The 19,965-nt window shown below is 50.6% G+C and overlaps 1 protein-coding gene across 2 annotated transcripts in view; it reads left to right on the top strand.

The window, feature by feature from the left end:
* BBOF1 (basal body orientation factor 1) overlaps positions 1-19,965 on the top strand; it is a 149,186-nt gene that overhangs the window by 26,452 nt on the left and 102,769 nt on the right. For both annotated transcript variants that reach the window (XM_069950848.1, XM_069950847.1), the window contains exon 2: positions 7,638-7,887. In XM_069950848.1, the coding sequence (XP_069806949.1) occupies positions 7,638-7,887 (250 nt within the window). The remainder of the gene's footprint in view (positions 1-7,637; positions 7,888-19,965) is intronic.

Below are 19,965 nucleotides of genomic sequence, written 5' to 3'. Positions count from 1 at the left end.
CACTGATCTCTAGTGATGGATAGGCTGTATTCTCAGTGATGTCACTGATCTCTAGTGATGGATAGGCTGTATTCTCAGTGATGTCACTGATCTCTAGTGATGGATAGGCTGTATTCTCAGTGATGTCACCGCTGATCTCTAGTGATGGATAGGCTGTATTCTCAGTGATGTCACTGCTGATCTCTAGTGATGGATAGGCTGTATTCTCAGTGATGTAACTGATCTCTAGTGATGGATAGGCTGTATTCTCAGTGATGTCACCGCTGATCTATAGTGATGGATAGGCTGTATTCTCAGTGATGTCACTGCTGATCTCTAGTGATGGATAGGCTGTATTCTCAGTGATGTCACTGATCTCTAGTGATGGATAGGCTGTATTCTCAGTTATGTCACTGATCTCTAGTGATGGATAGGCTGTATTCTCAGTGATGTCACTGATCTCTAGTGATGGATAGGCTGTATTCTCAGTGATGTCACTGATCTCTAGTGATGGATAGGCTGTATTCTCAGTGATGTCACTGCTGATCTCTAGTGATGGATAGGCTGTATTCTCAGTGATGTCACTGCTGATCTCTAGTGATGGATAGGCTGTATTCTCAGTGATGTCACTGATCTCTAGTGATGGATAGGCTGTATTCTCAGTGATGTCACCGCTGATCTCTAGTGATGGATAGGCTGTATTCTCAGTGATGTCACTGCTGATCTCTCGTGATGGATAGGCTGTATTTTCAGTGATGTCACTGCTGATACCTAGTGATGGATAGGCTGTATTCTCAGTGATGTCACTGATATCTAGTGATGGATAGGCTGTATTCTCAGTGATGTCACTGATCTCTAGTGATGGATAGGCTGTATTCTCAGTGATGTCACCGCTGATCTCTAGTGAAGGATAGGCTGTATTCTCAGTGATGTCACTGATCTCTAGTGATGGATAGGCTGTATTCTCAGTGATGTCACTGCTGATCTCTAGTAATGGATAGGCTGTATTCTCAGTGATGTCACCGCTGATCTCTAGTGATGGATAGGCTGTATTCTCAGTGATGTTACTGATCTCTAATGATGGATAGGCTGTATTCTCAGTGATGTCACTGATCTCTAGTGATGGATAGGCTGAATTCTCAGTGATGTCACTGCTGATCTCTAGTGATGGATAGGCTGTATTCTCAGTGATGTCACTGATCTCTAGTGATGGATAGGCTGTATTCTCAGTGATGTCACTGATCTCTAGTGATGGATAGGCTGTATTCTCAGTGATGTCACTGATCTCTAGTGATGGATAGGCTGTATTCTCATTGATGTCACTGCTGATCTCTAGTGATGGATAGGCTGTATTCTCAGTGATGTCACTGATCTCTAGTGATGGATAGGCTGTATTCTCAGTGATGTCACTGATCTCTAGAGATGGATAGGCTGTATTCTCAGTGATGTCACTGCTGATCTCTAGTGATGGATAGGCTGTATTCTTAGTGATGTCACTGCTGATCTCTAGTGATGGATAGGCTGTATTCTCAGTGATGTCACTGCTGATCTCTAGTGATGGATAGGCTGTATTCTCAGTGATGTCACTGATCTCTAGTGATGGATAGGCTGTATTCTCAGTGATGTCACCGCTGATCTCTAGTGATGGATAGGCTGTATTCTCAGTGATGTCACTGCTGATCTCTCGTGATGGATAGGCTGTATTCTCAGTGATGTCACTGCTGATCTCTAGTGATGGATAGGCTGTATTCTCAGTGATGTCACCGCTGATCTCTAGTGATGGATAGGCTGTATTCTCAGTGATGTCACTGCTGATCTCTCGTGATGGATAGGCTGTATTCTCAGTGGTGTCACTGCTGATCTCTAGTGATGGATAGGCTGTATTCTCAGTGATGTCACTGATATCTAGTGATGGATAGGCTATATTCTCAGTGATGTGACTGATCTCTAGTGATGGATAGGCTGTATTCTCAGTGATGTCACCGCTGATCTCTAGTGAAGGATAGGCTGTATTCTCAGTGATGTCACTGATCTCTAGTGATGGATAGGCTGTATTCTCAGTTATGTCACTGCTGATCTCTAGTAATGGATAGGCTGTATTCTCAGTGATGTCACCGCTGATCTCTAGTGATGGATAGGCTGTATTCTCAGTGATGTTACTGATCTCTAATGATGGATAGGCTGTATTCTCAGTGATGTCACTGATCTCTAGTGATGGATAGGCTGAATTCTCAGTGATGTCACTGCTGATCTCTAGTGATGGATAGGCTGTATTCTCAGTGATGTCACTGATCTCTAGTGATGGATAGGCTGTATTCTCAGTGATGTCACTGATCTCTAGTGATGGATAGGCTGTATTCTCAGTGATGTCACTGATCTCTAGTGATGGATAGGCTGTATTCTCATTGATGTCACTGCTGATCTCTAGTGATGGATAGGCTGTATTCTCAGTGATGTCACTGATATCTAGTGATGGATAGGCTGTATTCTCAGTGATGTCACTGATCTCTAGTGATGGATAGGCTGTATTCTCAGTGATGTTACTGATCTCTAATGATGGATAGGCTGTATTCTCAGTGATGTCACTGATCTCTAGTGATGGATAGGCTGTATTCTCAGTGATGTCACTGATCTCTAGTGATGGATAGGCTGTATTCTCAGTGATGTCACTGCTGATCTCTAGTGATGGATAGGCTGTATTCTCAGTGATGTCACTGCTGATCTCTAGTGATGGATAGGCTGTATTCTCAGTGATGTCACTGATATCTAGTGATGGATAGGCTGTATTCTCAGTGATGTCACTGATCTCTAGTGATGGATAGGCTGTATTCTCAGTGATGTCACCGCTGATCTCTAGTGATGGATAGGCTGTATTCTCAGTGATGTCACCGCTGATCTCTAGTGATGGATAGGCTGTATTCTTAGTGATGTCACTGATCTCTAGTGATAGATAGGCTGTATTCTCAGTGATGTCACCGCTGATCTCTTGTGATGGATAGGCTGTATTGTCAGTGATGTCACCGCTGATCTCTAGTGATGGATAGACTGTATTCTCAGTGATGTCACTGATCTCTAGTGATAGATAGGCTGTATTCTCAGTGATGTCACCGCTGATCTCTTGTGATGGATAGGCTGTATTGTCAGTGATGTCACTGCTGATCTCTAGTGATGGATAGGCTGAATTCTCAGTGATGTCACTGCTGATCTCTAGTAATGGATAGGCTGTATTCTCAGTGATGTCACTGATCTCTAGTGATGGATAGGCTGTATTCTCAGTTATGTCACTGATCTCTAGTGATGGATAGGCTGTATTCTCAGTGATGTCACTGATCTCTAGTGATGGATAGGCTGTATTCTCAGTGATGTCACTGATCTCTAGTGATGGATAGGCTGTATTCTCAGTGATGTCACTGCTGATCTCTAGTGATGGATAGGCTGAATTCTCAGTGATGTCACTGCTGATCTCTAGTAATGGATAGGCTGTATTCTCAGTTATGTCACTGATCTCTAGTGATGGATAGGCTGTATTCTCAGTGATGTCACCGCTGATCTCTAGTGATGGATAGGCTGTATTCTCAGTGATGTCACCGCTGATCTCTAGTGATGGATAGGCTGTATTCTTAGTGATGTCACTGATCTCTAGTGATAGATAGGCTGTATTCTCAGTGATGTCACCGCTGATCTCTTGTGATGGATAGGCTGTATTGTCAGTGATGTCACCGCTGATCTCTAGTGATGGATAGACTGTATTCTCAGTGATGTCACTGATCTCTAGTGATAGATAGGCTGTATTCTCAGTGATGTCACCGCTGATCTCTTGTGATGGATAGGCTGTATTGTCAGTGATGTCACTGCTGATCTCTAGTGATGGATAGGCTGAATTCTCAGTGATGTCACTGCTGATATCTAGTAATGGATAGGCTGTATTCTCAGTGATGTCACTGATCTCTAGTGATGGATAGGCTGTATTCTCAGTTATGTCACTGATCTCTAGTGATGGATAGGCTGTATTCTCAGTGATGTCACTGATCTCTAGTGATGGATAGGCTGTATTCTCAGTGATGTCACTGATCTCTAGTGATGGATAGGCTGTATTCTCAGTGATGTCACTGCTGATCTCTAGTGATGGATAGGCTGTATTCTCAGTGATGTCACTGCTGATCTCTAGTGATGGATAGGCTGTATTCTCAGTGATGTCACTGATCTCTAGAGATGGATAGGCTGTATTCTCAGTGATGTCACTGCTGATCTCTAGTGATGGATGGGCTGAATTCTCAGTGATGTCACTGCTGATCTCTAGTAATGGATAGGCTGTATTCTCAGTTATGTCACTGATCTCTAGTGATGGATAGGCTGTATTCTCAGTGATGTCACTGATCTCTAGTGATGGATAGGCTGAATTCTCAGTGATGTCACTGCTGATCTCTAGTGATGGATAGGCTGTATTCTCAGTGATGTCACCGCTGATCTCTAGTGATGGATAGGCTGCATTCTCAGTGATGTCACCGCTGATCTCTAGTGATGGATAGGCTGTATTCTTAGTGATGTCACTGATCTCTAGTGATGGATAGGCTGTATTCTCAGTGATGTCACTGATCTCTAGTGATGGATAGGCTGTATTCTCAGTGATGTCACCGCTGATCTCTAGTGATGGATAGGCTGTATTCTCAGTGATGTTACTGATATCTAGTGATGGATAGGCTGTATTCTCAGTGATGTCACTGATCTCTAGTGATGGATAGACTGTATTCTCAGTGATGTCACTGATCTCTAGTGATAGATAGGCTGTATTCTCAGTGATGTCACTGATCTCTAGTGATGGATAGGCTGTATTCTCAGTGATGTCACCGCTGATCTCTTGTGATTGATAGGCTGTATTGTCAGTGATGTCACTGCTGATCTCTAGTGATGGGTAGGCTGAATTCTCAGTGATGTCACTGCTGATCTCTAGTAATGGATAGGCTGTATTCTCAGTGATGTCACTGATCTCTAGTGATGGATAGGCTGTATTCTCAGTGATGTCACTGATCTCTAGTGATGGATAGGCTGTATTCTCAGTGATGTCACTGATCTCTAGTGATGGATAGGCTGTATTCTCAGTGATGTCACCGCTGATCTCTAGTGATGGATAGGCTGTATTCTCAGTGATGTCACCGCTGATCTCTAGTGATGGATAGGCTGTATTCTCAGTGATGTCACCGCTGATCTCTAGTGATGGATAGGCTGTATTCTCAGTGATGTCACTGCTGATCTCTAGTGATGGATAGGCTGTATTCTTAGTGATGTCACTGATCTCTAGTAATGGATAGGCTGTATTCTCAGTGATGTCACTGATATCTAGTGATGGATAGGCTGTATTCTCAGTGATGTCACCGCTGATCTCTAGTGATGGATAGGCTGTATTCTTAGTGATGTCACTGATCTCTAGTGATGGATAGGCTGTATTCTCAGTGATGTCACTGATCTCTAGTGATGGATAGGCTGTATTCTCAGTGATGTCACTGATCTCTAGTGATGGATAGGCTGTATTCTCAGTGATGTCACCGCTGATCTCTAGTGATGGATAGGCTGTATTCTCAGTGATGTCACCGCTGATCTCTAGTGATGGATAGGCTGTATTCTCAGTGATGTCACCGCTGATCTCTAGTGATGGATAGGCTGTATTCTCAGTGATGTCACTGCTGATCTCTAGTGATGGATAGGCTGTATTCTCAGTGATGTCACTGATCTCTAGTAATGGATAGGCTGTATTCTCAGTGATGTCACTGATCTCTAGTGATGGATAGGCTGTATTCTCAGTGATGTCACTGATATCTAGTGATGATAAGCTGTATTCTCAGTGATGTCACTGATATCTAGTGATGGATAGGCTGTATTCTCCGTGATGTCACCGCTGATCTCTAGTGATGGATAGGCTGTATTCTTAGTGATGTCACTGATCTCTAGTGATGGATAGGCTGTATTCTCAGTGATGTCACTGATCTCTAGTGATGGATAGGCTGTATTCTCAGTGATGTCACTGATCTCTAGTGATGGATAGGCTGTATTCTCAGTGATGTCACCGCTGATCTCTAGTGATGGATAGGCTGTATTCTCAGTGATGTCACCGCTGATCTCTAGTGATGGATAGGCTGTATTCTTAGTGATGTCACTGATCTCTAGTGATGGATAGGCTGTATTCTTAGTGATGTCGCTGATCTCTAGTGATGGATAGGCTGTATTCTCAGTGATGTCGCTGATCTGTAGTGATGGATAGGCTGTATTCTCAGTGATGTCACCGCTGATCTCTAGGGATAGATAGGCTGTATTCTCAGTGATGTCACTGCTGATCTCTTGTGATGGATAGGCTGTATTCTCAGTGATGTCACTGATCTCTAGTGATGGATAGGCTGTATTCTCAGTGATGTCACTGATCTCTAGTGATGGATAGGCTGTATTCTCAGTGATGTCACTGATCTCTAGTGATGGATAGGCTGTATTCTCAGTGATGTCACTGATCTCTAGTGATGGATAGGCTGTATTCTCAGTGATGTCAATGATCTCTAGTGATGGATAGGCTGTATTCTCAGTGATGTCACTGATCTCTAGTGATGGATAGGCTGTATTCTCAGTGATGTCAATGATCTCTAGTGATGGATAGGCTGTATTCTCAGTGATGTCACCGCTGATCTCTAGTGAAGGATAGGCTGTATTCTCAGTGATGTCACTGATCTCTAGTGATGGATAGGCTGTATTCTCAGTGATGTCACTGATCTCTAGTGATGGATAGGCTGTATTCTCAGTGATGTCACTGATCTCTGGTGATGGATAGGGTGTATTCTCAGTGATGTCACCGCTGATCTCTAGTGATGGATAGGCTGTATTCTCAGTGATGTCACTGATCTCTAGTGATGGATAGGCTGTATTCTCAGTGATGTCAATGATCTCTAGTGATGGATAGGCTGTATTCTCAGTGATGTCACCGCTGATCTCTAGTGATGGATAGGCTGTATTCTCAGTGATGTCACTGATCTCTAGTGATGGATAGGCTGTATTCTCAGTGATGTCAATGATCTCTAGTGATGGATAGGCTGTATTCTCAGTGATGTCAATGATCTCTAGTGATGGATAGGCTGTATTCTCAGTGACGTCACTGATCTCTAGTGATGGATAGGCTGTATTCTCAGTGATGTCACTGATCTCTAGTGATGGATAGGCTGTATTCTCAGTGATGTCAATGATCTCTAGTGATGGATAGGCTGTATTCTCAGTGATGTCACCGCTGATCTCTAGTGATGGATAGGCTGTATTCTCAGTGATGTCACTGATCTCTAGTGATGGATAGGCTGTATTCTCAGTGATGTCACTGATCTCTAGTGATGGATAGGCTGTATTCTCAGTGATTTCACTGATCTCTAGTGATGGATAGGCTGTATTCTCAGTGATGTCAGCCCCCCCCCCGCCCTACTCCCATTGTGATAATAGAGTACCCCTTCTGCTAGTGTGTGATAAGAGGTCACTCCGCCCCCAGTATGTAATCAGAGGTAACTCCGCCCCTATTGTGTAATAACACCCCTCTCCCTTACCCTATGTGTGATAAGAAAAAAACACACCCTGACCCTTTTTGTGATAAGGATTGACATTTCCCTTATATTAACCTTTAATAATTTTTATACTAGTAAGAAGAAGGGGGGGAAACATGAAGCCAAAGTGGATAAAGAGTCCGAGGTGGAGAGAGCCAAGGCGAGTGCAGCGGTGTGGGAGGCGCGGCTGAAAGTGACAGAATCCTCCAGAGAGGAGTACCGGGAGGCAGCACGGAGCCTGGCCCAGAACAATGTGGAGCTGACACGGAACCAGTATCAGCTGGAGAAGGACATGCTAGACGTCATTGGATTCCTCAAGAAGCAGGACGAGAAGAAAGACGAGAGGGTGAGAGCTAATACAAATAGATGTTAGACAGCCGTTTATGGAGGAGGGATCGGGAGAGACAGCCGTGTATGGAGGAGGGATCGGGAGACACAGCCGTGTATGGAGGAGGGATCGGGAGAGAGAGCCGTGTATGGAGGAGGGATCGGGAGAGACAGCCGTGTATGGAGGAGGGATCGGGAGAGACAGCCGTGTATGGAGGAGGGATCGGGAGAGACAGCTGTGTATGGAGGAGGGATCGGGAGATACAGCCGTGTATGGAGGAGGGATCGGGAGAGACAGCCATGTATGGAGGAGGGATCGGGAGAGATATCTGTGTATGGAGGAGGGATCGGGAGACACAGCCGTGTATGGAGGAGGGATCGGGAGAGATATCTGTGTATGGAGGAGGGATCGGGAGACACAGCCGTGTATGGAGGAGGGATCGGGAGAGATATCTGTGTATGGAGGAGGGATCGGGAGAGATATCTGTGTATGGAGGAGGGATCGGGAGAGACAGCCTTGTATGGAGGAGGAATCGGGAGACACAGCCGTGTATGGAGGAGGAATCGGGAGATACAGCCGTGTATGGAGGAGGGATCGGGAGAGATATCTGTGTATGGAGGAGGGATCGGGAGAGACAGCCTTGTATGGAGGAGGGATCGGGAGACACAGCCGTGTATGGAGGAGGGATCGGGAGAGACAGCCGTGTATGGAGGAGGGATCGGGAGAGATATCTGTGTATGGAGGAGGGATCGGGAGAGACAGCCATGTATAGAGGAGGGATCAGGAGAGACAGCCGTGTATGGAGGAGGGATCGGGAGAGATATCTGTGTATGGAGGAGGGATCGGGAGAGACAGCCATGTATAGAGGAGGGATCGGGAGATACAGCCGTGTATGGAGGAGGGATCGGGAGATACAGCCGTATATGGAGGAGGGATCGGGAGACACAGCCGTGTATGGAGGAGGGATCGGGAGATACAGCCGTGTATGGAGGAGGGATCGGGAGAGATATCTGTGTATGGAGGAGGGATCGGGAGATACAGCCGTGTATGGAGGAGGGATCGGGAGAGATATCTGTGTATGGAGGAGGGATCGGGAGATACAGCCGTGTATGGAGGAGGGATCGGGAGACACAGCCGTGTATGGAGGAGGGATCGGGAGATACAGCCGTGTATGGAGGAGGGATCGGGAGAGACAGCCGTGTATGGAGGAGGGATCGGGAGAGATATCTGTGTATGGAGGAGGGATCGGGAGATACAGCCGTGTATGGAGGAGGGATCGGGAGACACAGCCGTGTATGGAGGAGGGATCGGGAGACACAGCCGTGTATGGAGGAGGGATCGGGAGACACAGCCGTGTATGGAGGAGGGATCGGGAGATACAGCCGTGTATGGAGGAGGGATCGGGAGAGACAGCCGTGTATGGAGGAGGGATCGGGAGAGACAGCCGTGTATGGAGGAGGGATCGGGAGATACAGCCGTGTATTAAGGAGGGATCGGGAGAGACAGCCGTGTATGGAGGAGGGATCGGGAGAGACAGCCGTGTATGGAGGAGGGATCGGGAGATACAGCTGTGTATGGAGGAGGGATCGGGAGAGACAGCCGTGTATGGAGGAGGGATCGGGAGAGACAGCCGTGTATGGAGGAGGGATCGGGAGAGATATCTGTGTATGGAGGAGGGATCGGAAGATACAGCCGTGTATGGAGGAGGGATCGGGAGAGATATCTGTGTATGGAGGAGGGATCGGGAGAGATATCTGTGTATGGAGGAGGGATCGGGAGATACAGCCGTGTATGGAGGAGGGATCGGAAGATACAGCCGTGTATGGAGGAGGGATCGGGAGAGATAGCTGTGTATGGAGGAGGGATCGGGAGATACAGCCGTGTATGGAGGAGGGATCGGGATAGACAGCCGTGTATGGAGGAGGGATCGGGAGATACAGCCGTGTATGAAGGAGGGATCGGGAGATACAGCCGTGTATGGAGGAGGGATCGGGAGAGATATCTGTGTATGGAGGAGGGATCGGGAGAGACAGCCGTGTATGGAGGAGGGATCGGGAGAGACATCCGTGTATGGAGGAGGGATCGGGAGAGACAGCCGTGTATGGAGGAGGGATCGGGAGACACAGCCGTGTATGGAGGAGGGATCGGGACTAGTACAGCCGGGGATACGAGTGTGATACGAGTGCAGACGGTGATACTAGTAGAGCTGGGGATACGAGTGTGGCCAGTTATACTCGTACAGCTGGGGATACTAGTGTGGCCAGGGATACGATTGTGGCCAGGGATACTAGTACAGCCGGAGATACGAGTGTGGCCAGGGATACTAGTACAGCCGGGGATATGAGTGTGGCCAGGGATACTAGTACATCCGGGGATATGAGTGTGGCCAGGGATACTAGTACAGCCAGGGATATGAGTGTGGCCAGGGATACTAGTACAGCCGGGGATACGAGTGTGATACGAGTGCAGACGGTGATACTAGTAGAGCTGGGGATACGAGTGTGGCCAGTTATACTCGTACAGCTGGGGATACGAGTGTGGCCAGGGATACTAGTGTGGCTGGGGATACTAGTGCGGCCAGGGATACGAGTGTGGCCAGGGATACTAGTACAACCGGGGATAAGAGTGTGGCCAGGGATACTAGTACAGCTGGGGATACTAGTACAGCCGGGGATACGAGTGTGGCCAGAGATACTAGTGCGGCCGGGGATACTAGTGCGGCCGGGGATACTAGTACAGCCGGGGATAGTAGTACAGCCGGGGATACTAGTACAGCCGGGGATACTAGTACAGCCGGGGATACTAGTACAGCCGGGAATACTAGTACAGCCGGGGATACGAGTGTGGCCAGAGATACTAGTGCGGCCGGGGATACTAGTGCGGCCGGGGATACTAGTAGAGCCGGGGATAGTAGTACAGCCGGGGATACTAGTACAGCCGGGGATACTAGTACAGCCGGGGCTACGAGTGTGGCCAGAGATACTAGTGCGGCCGGGGATACAAGTGCGTCCAGGGATACTAGTGCGGCCAGGGATACGAGTGTGGCCAGGGATACTAGTACAGCCGGAGATACGAGTGTGGCCAAGGATACTAGTACAGCCGGGGATATGAGTGTGGCCAGGGATACTAGTACATCCGGGGATACTAGTGCGGCTGGGGATACTAGTGTGGCCAGGGATACTAGTACAGCCGGGGATACTATTACAGCCGGGGATACGAGTGTGGCCGGGTATACAGTGGTGGCCAGGGATTCGTGTGCGGCCAGGGATACTAGTACAGCCGGGGATACTAGTGCAGCCGGGGATACTAGTGCGGCTGGGGATACTAGTGTGGCCAGGGATACTAGTACAGCCGGGGATACTATTACAGCCGGGGATACGAGTGTGGCCGGGTATACAGTGGTGGCCAGGGATTCGAGTGCGGACAGGGATACTAGTACAGCCGGGGATACTAGTGCAGCCGGGGATACTAGTGCGGCTGGGGATACTAGTGCGGCTGGGGATACTAGTGTGGCCAGGGATACTAGTACAGCCGGGGATACGAGTGTGGCCAGGAACACTAGTACAGCCGGGGATATGAGTGTGGCAAGGGATACTAGTACATCCGGGGATACTAGTGCGGCTGGGGATACTAGTGTGGCCAGGGATACTAGTACAGCCGGGGATACTATTACAGCCGGGGATACGAGCGTTTCCGGGTATACAGTGGTGGCCAGGGATTCGAGTGCGGCCGGGGATACTAGTGCGGCCGGGGATACTAATGCGGCCGGGTTTACTAGTGTGGCCAGGGATACTAGTGCGGCCGGGGATACGAGTGTGGCCAGGGATACTAGTACAGCCTGAGATATGTGTGTGGCCAGAGATACTAGTACAGCCGGGGATACGAGTGTGGCCAGGAATACTACTACAGCCGGGATATGAGTGGCTAGGGATACTAGTACAGCTGGGGATACGAGTGTGGCCAGAGATACTAGTACAGCCAGGGATACGAGTGCAGACGGTGATACTAGTAGAGCTGGGGATACTAGTGTGGCCAGTTATACTCGTACAGCTGGGGATACGAGTGTGGCCAGGGATACTAGTGCAGCAGGGGATACTAGTGCAGCCGGGGATACTAGTGCAGCCGGGGATACTAGTGCAGCCGGGGATACGAGTGTGGCCGGGGATACGAGTGTAGCCGGGGATACGAGTGTGGCCAGGGATACTAGTACAGCCGGGGATACTAGTACAGCCGGGGATACAAGTGTGGCCAAAGATACTAGTGTGGCTGGGGATACTAGTGCGGCCAGGGATACTAGTGTGGCCAGGGATACGAGTGTGGCCAGGGATACTAGTACATCCGGGGATATGAGTGTGGCCAGGGATACTAGTACAGCCGGGGATACTAGTACAGCCGGGGATACAAGTGTGGCCAGAGATACTAGTGCGGCCGGGGATACTAGCGTGGCCAGGGATACGACTGTGGCCAGGGATACTAGTACAGCCGGAGATACGAGTGTGGCCAGGGATAATAGTACAGCCGGGGATATGAGTGTGGCCAGGGATACTAGTACATCCGGGGATATGAGTGTGGCCAGGGATACTAGTACAGCCAGGGATATGAGTGTGGCCAGGGATACTAGTACTGCCGGGGATACGAGTGTGGCCAGAGATTCTAGTACAGCCGAGGATACGAGTGTGGCCAGGGATACTAGTGCAGCCGGAGATACGAGTGTGGCCAGGGATACTAGTACAGCCGGAGATACGAGTGTGGCCAGAGATACTAGTACAACCGGGGATACAAGTGTGGCCAGGGATATTAGTACAGCCAGGGATACTAGTACAGCCGGGGATACGAGTGTGGCCAGAAATACTAGTACAGCTGGGGATACGAGTGTGGCCGGGTATACACTGGTGGCCGGGGATACTAGTGCTCCGGGGATACTAGTGCGGCCGGGGATACTAGTGCGGCCGGGGATACGAGTGTGGCCAGGAATACTAGTACAGCCTGAGATATGAGTGTGGCCAGAGATACTAGTACAGCCGGGGATACGAGTGTGGCCAGGGATACTAGTACAGCCGGAGATACGAGTGTGGCCAGAGATACTAGTACAGCCGGGGATACGAGTGTGGCCAGGGATACTAGTACAGTTGGGGATATGAGTGCAGCCGTGTATACAGGGGCGTCCGGGAAAAAGAGTGTGGCCAGGAATACTACTTCCGCCGGGGATATGAGTGGCTAGGGATACTAGTACAGCTGGGGATACGAGTGTGGCCAGAGATACTAGTACAGCCAGGGATACGAGTGCAGACGGTGATACTAGTAGAGCTGGGGATACGAGTGTGGCCAGTTATACTCGTACAGCTGGGGATACGAGTGTGGCCAGGGATACTAGTACAGCCGGGGATACTAGTGCAGCCGGGGATACTAGTGCAGCCGGGGATACTAGTACAGCCAGGGATACTAGTGCAGCCAGGGATACAAGTGTGGCCAGAGATACTAGTGTGGCTGGGGATACTAGTGCGGCCAGGGATACTAGTACAGCCGGAGATACGAGTGTGGCCAGGGATACTAGTACAATCGGGGATATGAGTGTGGCCAGGGATACTAGTACAGCCGGGGATACTAGTACAGCCGGGGATATCAGTGTGGCCAGGGATACTAGTACAGCCGGGGATATGAGTGTGGCCAGGAATACTAGTACAGCCAGGGATATGAGTCTGGCCAGGGATACTAGTACAGCCGGAGATACGAGTGTGGCCAAAAATTCTAATACAGCCGGGGATACGAGTGTGGCCAGGGATACTAGTACAGCCGTGGATACGAGAGTGGCCAGAGATACTAGTACAGCCGGAGATACGAGTGTGGCCAGAGATACTAGTACAACCGGGGATACAAGTGTGGCCAGGGATATTAGTACAGCCGGGGATACTAGTACAGCCGGGGATACGAGTGTGGCCAGAGATACTAGTACAACCGGGGATACAAGTGTGGCCAGGGATATTAGTACAGCCGGGGATACTAGTACAGCCGGGGATACGAGTGTGGCCAGAGATACTAGTACAGCCGGGGCTACGAGTGTGGCCAGAGATACTAGTGCGGCCGGGGATACTAGTGCGTCCAGGGATACTAGTGCGGCCAGGGATACGAGTGTGGCCAGGGATACTAGTACAGCCGGAGATACGAGTGTGGCCAGGGATACTAGTACAGCCGGGGATATGAGTGTGGCCAGGGATACTAGTACATCCGGGGATACTAGTGCGGCTGGGGATACTAGTGTGGCCAGGGATACTAGTACAGCCGGGGATACTATTACAGCCGGGGATACGAGTGTGGCCGGGTATACAGTCGTGCCCAGGAATTCGTGTGCGGCCAGGGATACTAGTACAGCCGGGGATACTAGTGCAGCCGGGGATACTAGTGCGGCTGGGGATACTAGTGTGGCCAGGGATACTAGTACAGCCGGGGATACTATTACAGCCGGGGATACGAGTGTGGCCGGGGATACGAGTGTGGCCGGGGATACTAGTGCGGCCAGGGATACTAGTGCGGCCGGGGATACTAGTGCGGCCGGGGATACTAGTGCGGCCGGGGATACTAGTGCGGCCGGGGATACTAGTGCGGCCAGGGATACGAGTGTGGCCAGGGATACTAGTACAGCCTGAGATATGTGTGTGGCCAGAGATACTAGTACAGCGGGGGATACGAGTGTGGCCAGGAATACTACTACAGCCGGGGATATGAGTGGCTAGGGATACTAGTACAGCTGGGGATACGAGTGTGGCCAGAGATACTAGTACAGCCAGGGATACGAGTGCAGACGGTGATACTAGTAGAGCTGGGGATACTAGTGTGGCCAGGGATACTAGTGCAGCCGGGGATACTAGTGCAGCCGGGGATACGAGTGTGGCCAGGGATACTAGTACAGCCGGGGATACTAGTACAGCCGGGGATACAAGTGTGGCCAGAGATACTAGTGTGGCTGGGGATACGAGTGTGGCCAGGGATACTAGTACAACCGGGGATATGAGTGTGGCCAGGGATACTAGTACAGCCGGGGATACTAGTACAGCCGGGGATACTAGTACAGCCGGGGATACAAGTGTGGCCAGAGATACTAGTGCGGCCGGGGATACTAGTGTGGCCAGGGATACGATTGTGGCCAGGGATACTAGTACAGCCGGAGATACGAGTGTGGCCAGGGATACTAGTACAGCCGGGGATATGAGTGTGGCCAGGGATACTAGTACATCCGGGGACATGAGAGTGGCCAGGGATACTAGTACAGCCAGAGATATGAGTGTGGCCAGGGATACTAGTACAGCCGGGGATACGAGTGTGATACGAGTGCAGACGGTGATACTAGTAGAGCTGGGGATACAAGTGTGGCCAGTTATACTCGTACAGCTGGGGATACGAGTTTGGCCAGGGATACTAGTGTGGCTGGGGATACTAGTGTGGCTGGGGATACTAGTGCGGCCAGGGATACGAGTGTGGCCAGGCATACTAGTACAACCGGGGATAAGAGTGTGGCCAGGGATACTAGTACAGCCGGGGATAGTAGTACAGCCGGGGATACTAGTACAGCCGGGGATACGAGTGTGGCCAGAGATACTAGTGCGGCCGGGGATACTAGTGCGGCCGGGGATACTAGTACAGCCGGGGATACTAGTACAGCCGGGGATACTAGTACAGCCGGGGATATGAGTGTGGCCAGAGATACTAGTGCGGCCGGGGATACTAGTGCGTCCAGGGATACTAGTGCGGCCAGCGATACAAGTGTGGCCAGGGATACTAGTACAGCCGGAGATACGAGTGTGGCCAGGGATACTAGTACAGCCGGGGATATGAGTGTGGCCAGGGATACTAGTACATCCGGGGATACTAGTGCGGCTGGGGATACTAGTGTGGCCAGGGATACTAGTACAGCCGGGGATACTATTACAGCCGGGGATACGAGTGTGGCCGGGGATACGAGTGTGGCCGGGGATACTAGTGCGGTCGGGGATACTAGTGCGGCCGGGGATACTAGTGCGGCCGGGGATACTAGTGTGGCCGGGGATACTAGTGCGGCTGGGGATACGAGTGTGGCCAGGAATACTACTACAGCCGGGGATATGAGTGGCTAGGGATACTAGTACAGCTGGGGATACGAGTGTGGCCAGAGATACTAGTACAGCCAGGGATACGAGTGCAGATAGTGATACTAGTAGAGCTGGGGATACTAGTGTGGCCAGTTATACTCGTACAGCTGGGGATACGAGTGTGGCCAGGGATACTAGTGCAGCCGGGGATACTAGTGCAGCCGGGGATACGAGTGTGGCCGGGGATACTAGTACAGCCGGGGATACTAGTACAGCCGGGGATACTAGTACAGCCGGGGATATGAGTGTGGCCAGAGATACTAGTGCGGCCGGGGATACTAGTGCGGCCGGGGATACTAGTACAGCCGGGGATACTAGTACAGCCGGGGATACTAGTACAGCCGGGGATATGAGTGTGGCCAGAGATACTAGTGCGGCCGGGGATACTAGTGCGTCCAGGGATACTAGTGCGGCCAGCGATACAAGTGTGGCCAGGGATACTAGTACAGCCGGAGATACGAGTGTGGCCAGGGATACTAGTACAGCCGGGGATATGAGTGTGGCCAGGGATACTACTACATCCGGGGATACTAGTGCGGCTGGGGATACTATTGTGGCCAGGGATACTAGTACAGCCGGGGATACTATTACAGCCGGGGATACGAGTGTGGCCGGGGATACGAGTGTGGCCGGGGATACTAGTGCGGTCGGGGATACTAGTGCGGCCGGGGATACTAGTGCGGCCGGGGATACTAGTGCGGCCGGGGATACTAGTGTGGCCGGGGATACTAGTGCGGCTGGGGATACGAGTGTGGCCAGGGATACTAGTACAGCCTGAGATATGTGTGTGGCCAGAGATACTAGTACAGCCGGGGATATGAGTGTGGCCAGGAATACTACTACAGCCGGGGATATGAGTGGCTAGGGATACTAGTACAGCTGGGTATACGAGTGTGGCCAGAGATACTAGTACAGCCAGGGATACGAGTGCAGATAGTGATACTAGTAGAGCTGGGGATACTAGTGTGGCCAGTTATACTCGTACAGCTGGGGATACGAGTGTGGCCAGGGATACTAGTGCAGCCGGGGATACTAGTGCAGCCGGGGATACGAGTGTGGCCGGGGATACTAGTACAGCCGGGGATACTAGTACAGCCGGGGATACAAGTGTGGCCAGAGATACTAGTGTGGCTGGGGATACTAGTGCGGCCAGGGATACTAGTGTGGCCAGGGATACGAGTGTGGCCAGGGATACTAGTACAACCGGGGATATGAGTGTGGCCAGGGATACTAGTACAGCCGGGGATACTAGTACAGCCGGGGATACAAGTGTGGCCAGAGATACTAGTGCGGCCGGGGATACTAGTGTGGCCAGGGATACCATTGTGGCCAGGGATACTAGTACATCCGGGGATATGAGTGTGGCCAGGGATACTAGTACAGCCAGGGATATGAGTGTGGCCAGGGATACTAGTACAGCCGGGGATACGAGTGTGGCCAGAGATTCTAGTACAGCCGAGGATATGAGTGTGGCCAGGGATACTAGTACAGCCGGAGATACGAGTGTGGCCAGGGATACTAGTACAGCCGGAGATACGAGTGTGGCCAGAGATACTAGTACAACCGGGGATACAAGTGTGGCCAGGGATATTAGTACAGCCGGGGATACTAGTACAGCCGGGGATACGAGTGTGGCCAGAAATACTAGTACAGCTGGGGATACGAGTGTGGCCGGGTATACACTGGTGGCCGGGGATGCTAGTGCGGCCGGGGATACTAGTGCGGCCGGGGATACTAGTACAGCCTGAGATATAAGTGTGGCCAGAGATACTAGTACAGCCGGGGATACGAGTGTGGCCAGGGATACTAGTACAGCCGGAGATTCGAGTGTGGCCAGAGATACTAGTACAGCCGGGGATACGAGTGTGGCCAGGGATACTAGTACAGTTGGGGATACGAGTGCAGCCGTGTATACAGGGGCGTCCGGGAAAAAGAGTGTGGCCAGGAATACTACTTCCGCCGGGGATATGAGTGGCTAGGGATACTAGTACAGCTGGGGATACGAGTGTGGCCAGAGATACTAGTACAGCCAGGGATACGAGTGCAGACGGTGATACTAGTAGAGCTGGGGATACGAGTGTGGCCAGTTATACTCGTACAGCTGGGGATACGAGTGTGGCCAGGGATACTAGTACAGCCGGCGATACTAGTGCAACCGGGGATACTAGTGCAGCCGGGGATACTAGTACAGCCAGGGATACAAGTGTGGCCAGAGATACTAGTGTGGCTGGGGATAATAGTGTGGCCAGGGATACTAGTACAGCCGGAGATACGAGTGTGGCCAGGGATACTAGTACAACCGGGGATATGAGTGTGGCCAGGGATACTAGTACAGCCGGGGATACTAGTACAGCCGGGGATATCAGTGTGGCCAGGGATACTAGTACAGCCGGGGATATGAGTGTGGCCAGGAATACTAGTACAGCCAGGGATATGAGTCTGGCCAGGGATACTAGTACAGCCGGGGATACGAGTGTGGCCAGAGATTCTAATACAGCCGGGGATACGAGTGTGGCCAGGGATACTAGTACAGCCGGGGATACGAGAGTGGCCAGAGATACTAGTACAGCCGGAGATACGAGTGTGGCCAGAGATACTAGTAGAACCGGGGATACAAGTGTGGCCAGGGATATTAGTACAGCCGGGGATACTAGTACAGCCGGGGATACGAGTGTGGCCAGAGATACTAGTACAGCTGGGGATACGAGTGTGGCCAGGGATACTAGTGCAGCTGGGGATACTAGTGCAGCCGGGGATACGAGTGTGGCCAGGGATACTAGTACAGCCGGGGGTACTAGTACAGCCGGGGATACAAATGTGGCCAGAGATACTAGTGTGGCTGGGGATACTAGTGCGGCCAGGGATACTAGTGCGGCCAGGGATACGAGTGCGGCCAGGGATACTAGTACAACCGGGGATATGAGTGTGGCCAGGGATACTAGTACAGCCGGGGATACGAGTGTGGCCAGGTGTAAGGAATATGGACAGCCCTGTCCTTATTCATGAATATGTAAAGTGGTTTTAGGTGTGGTGTGGTTTATATGTATTCGTGCAGTGGATATTTTATAGATTGTGATTGATATTTTATAGATTTAGTCTAATAGCAATAACCCATAGCTGACGCAAGTTAATCATATGGACTTATTGATTAGCTGGGAGTCAGGCCGTCTGATTACCCTGTGTAAAAGACCAAAAGTCTCTCTGCATGGGGCAATAAGCGTGGAGCTGCAAAGGAGATGGTGGAGTAGATTGTGACTAGAGTGTTGACTTCGCACCTCTGAGGCGGGATCACTGACTCCATGCCAGCAGGGGGTGAACTCTCTTTGAGGAAAGGAATAGGAATATGAAATCTCCCATAACTTGGTACAGATAAAACATAGAGCCACAGAACCAATTTCCTAGCGTCGGTTATGATGAGGACATCGCGGGGAGTCCAAACATGGCCGGTCTACCTGTCCTCATCATGCCATAAGGGGTATCTCACCTTCTGAGTGTCCGAGGCATATGATGTTTGATATGCCAGGAATCAGAACGGCGAGATATGAATTATGAAGAAGGGCTGGGGCCCGTACCATTGATATGGTGCCTGGGAAAGTATCTTTTTTGATATGTCCAAGTGTGTTCCCTTGAGGGCTGAGGGGGGCAGCTGAAGCTCTGCCCAAAGGGGCTGAGTTACAGATGTAAGGTGACGCCCTCAGCCCAACCCTTTCAGGTCTTACATAAAAGTGAGACCTAGGGAACATGTAATGGTCACAAAGTTGGGGATCCAATCGAATTGGTTTGTGCACCACTTTCTAAGCCCAAATCCCCTGGGAAGGAAGAACCTATACGACGCTTCCTGTGCTAAGTATTAGAACGTTCTTATTTTATCCCTTTTGTTTTCATTGTTTGCAGTGTCTGTATGTCTTTTTGTAACCATCTTTTTGTAACCAAGTACTGTCCATTTTAATGCATTAAACCTAAAAGTTTGATG

The sequence above is a fragment of the Dendropsophus ebraccatus genome, chromosome 13, assembly GCF_027789765.1.
Source record: "Dendropsophus ebraccatus isolate aDenEbr1 chromosome 13, aDenEbr1.pat, whole genome shotgun sequence".
Taxonomy (NCBI): domain Eukaryota; kingdom Metazoa; phylum Chordata; class Amphibia; order Anura; family Hylidae; genus Dendropsophus; species Dendropsophus ebraccatus.
This window is presented reverse-complemented; position numbering and strand designations above follow the sequence as displayed.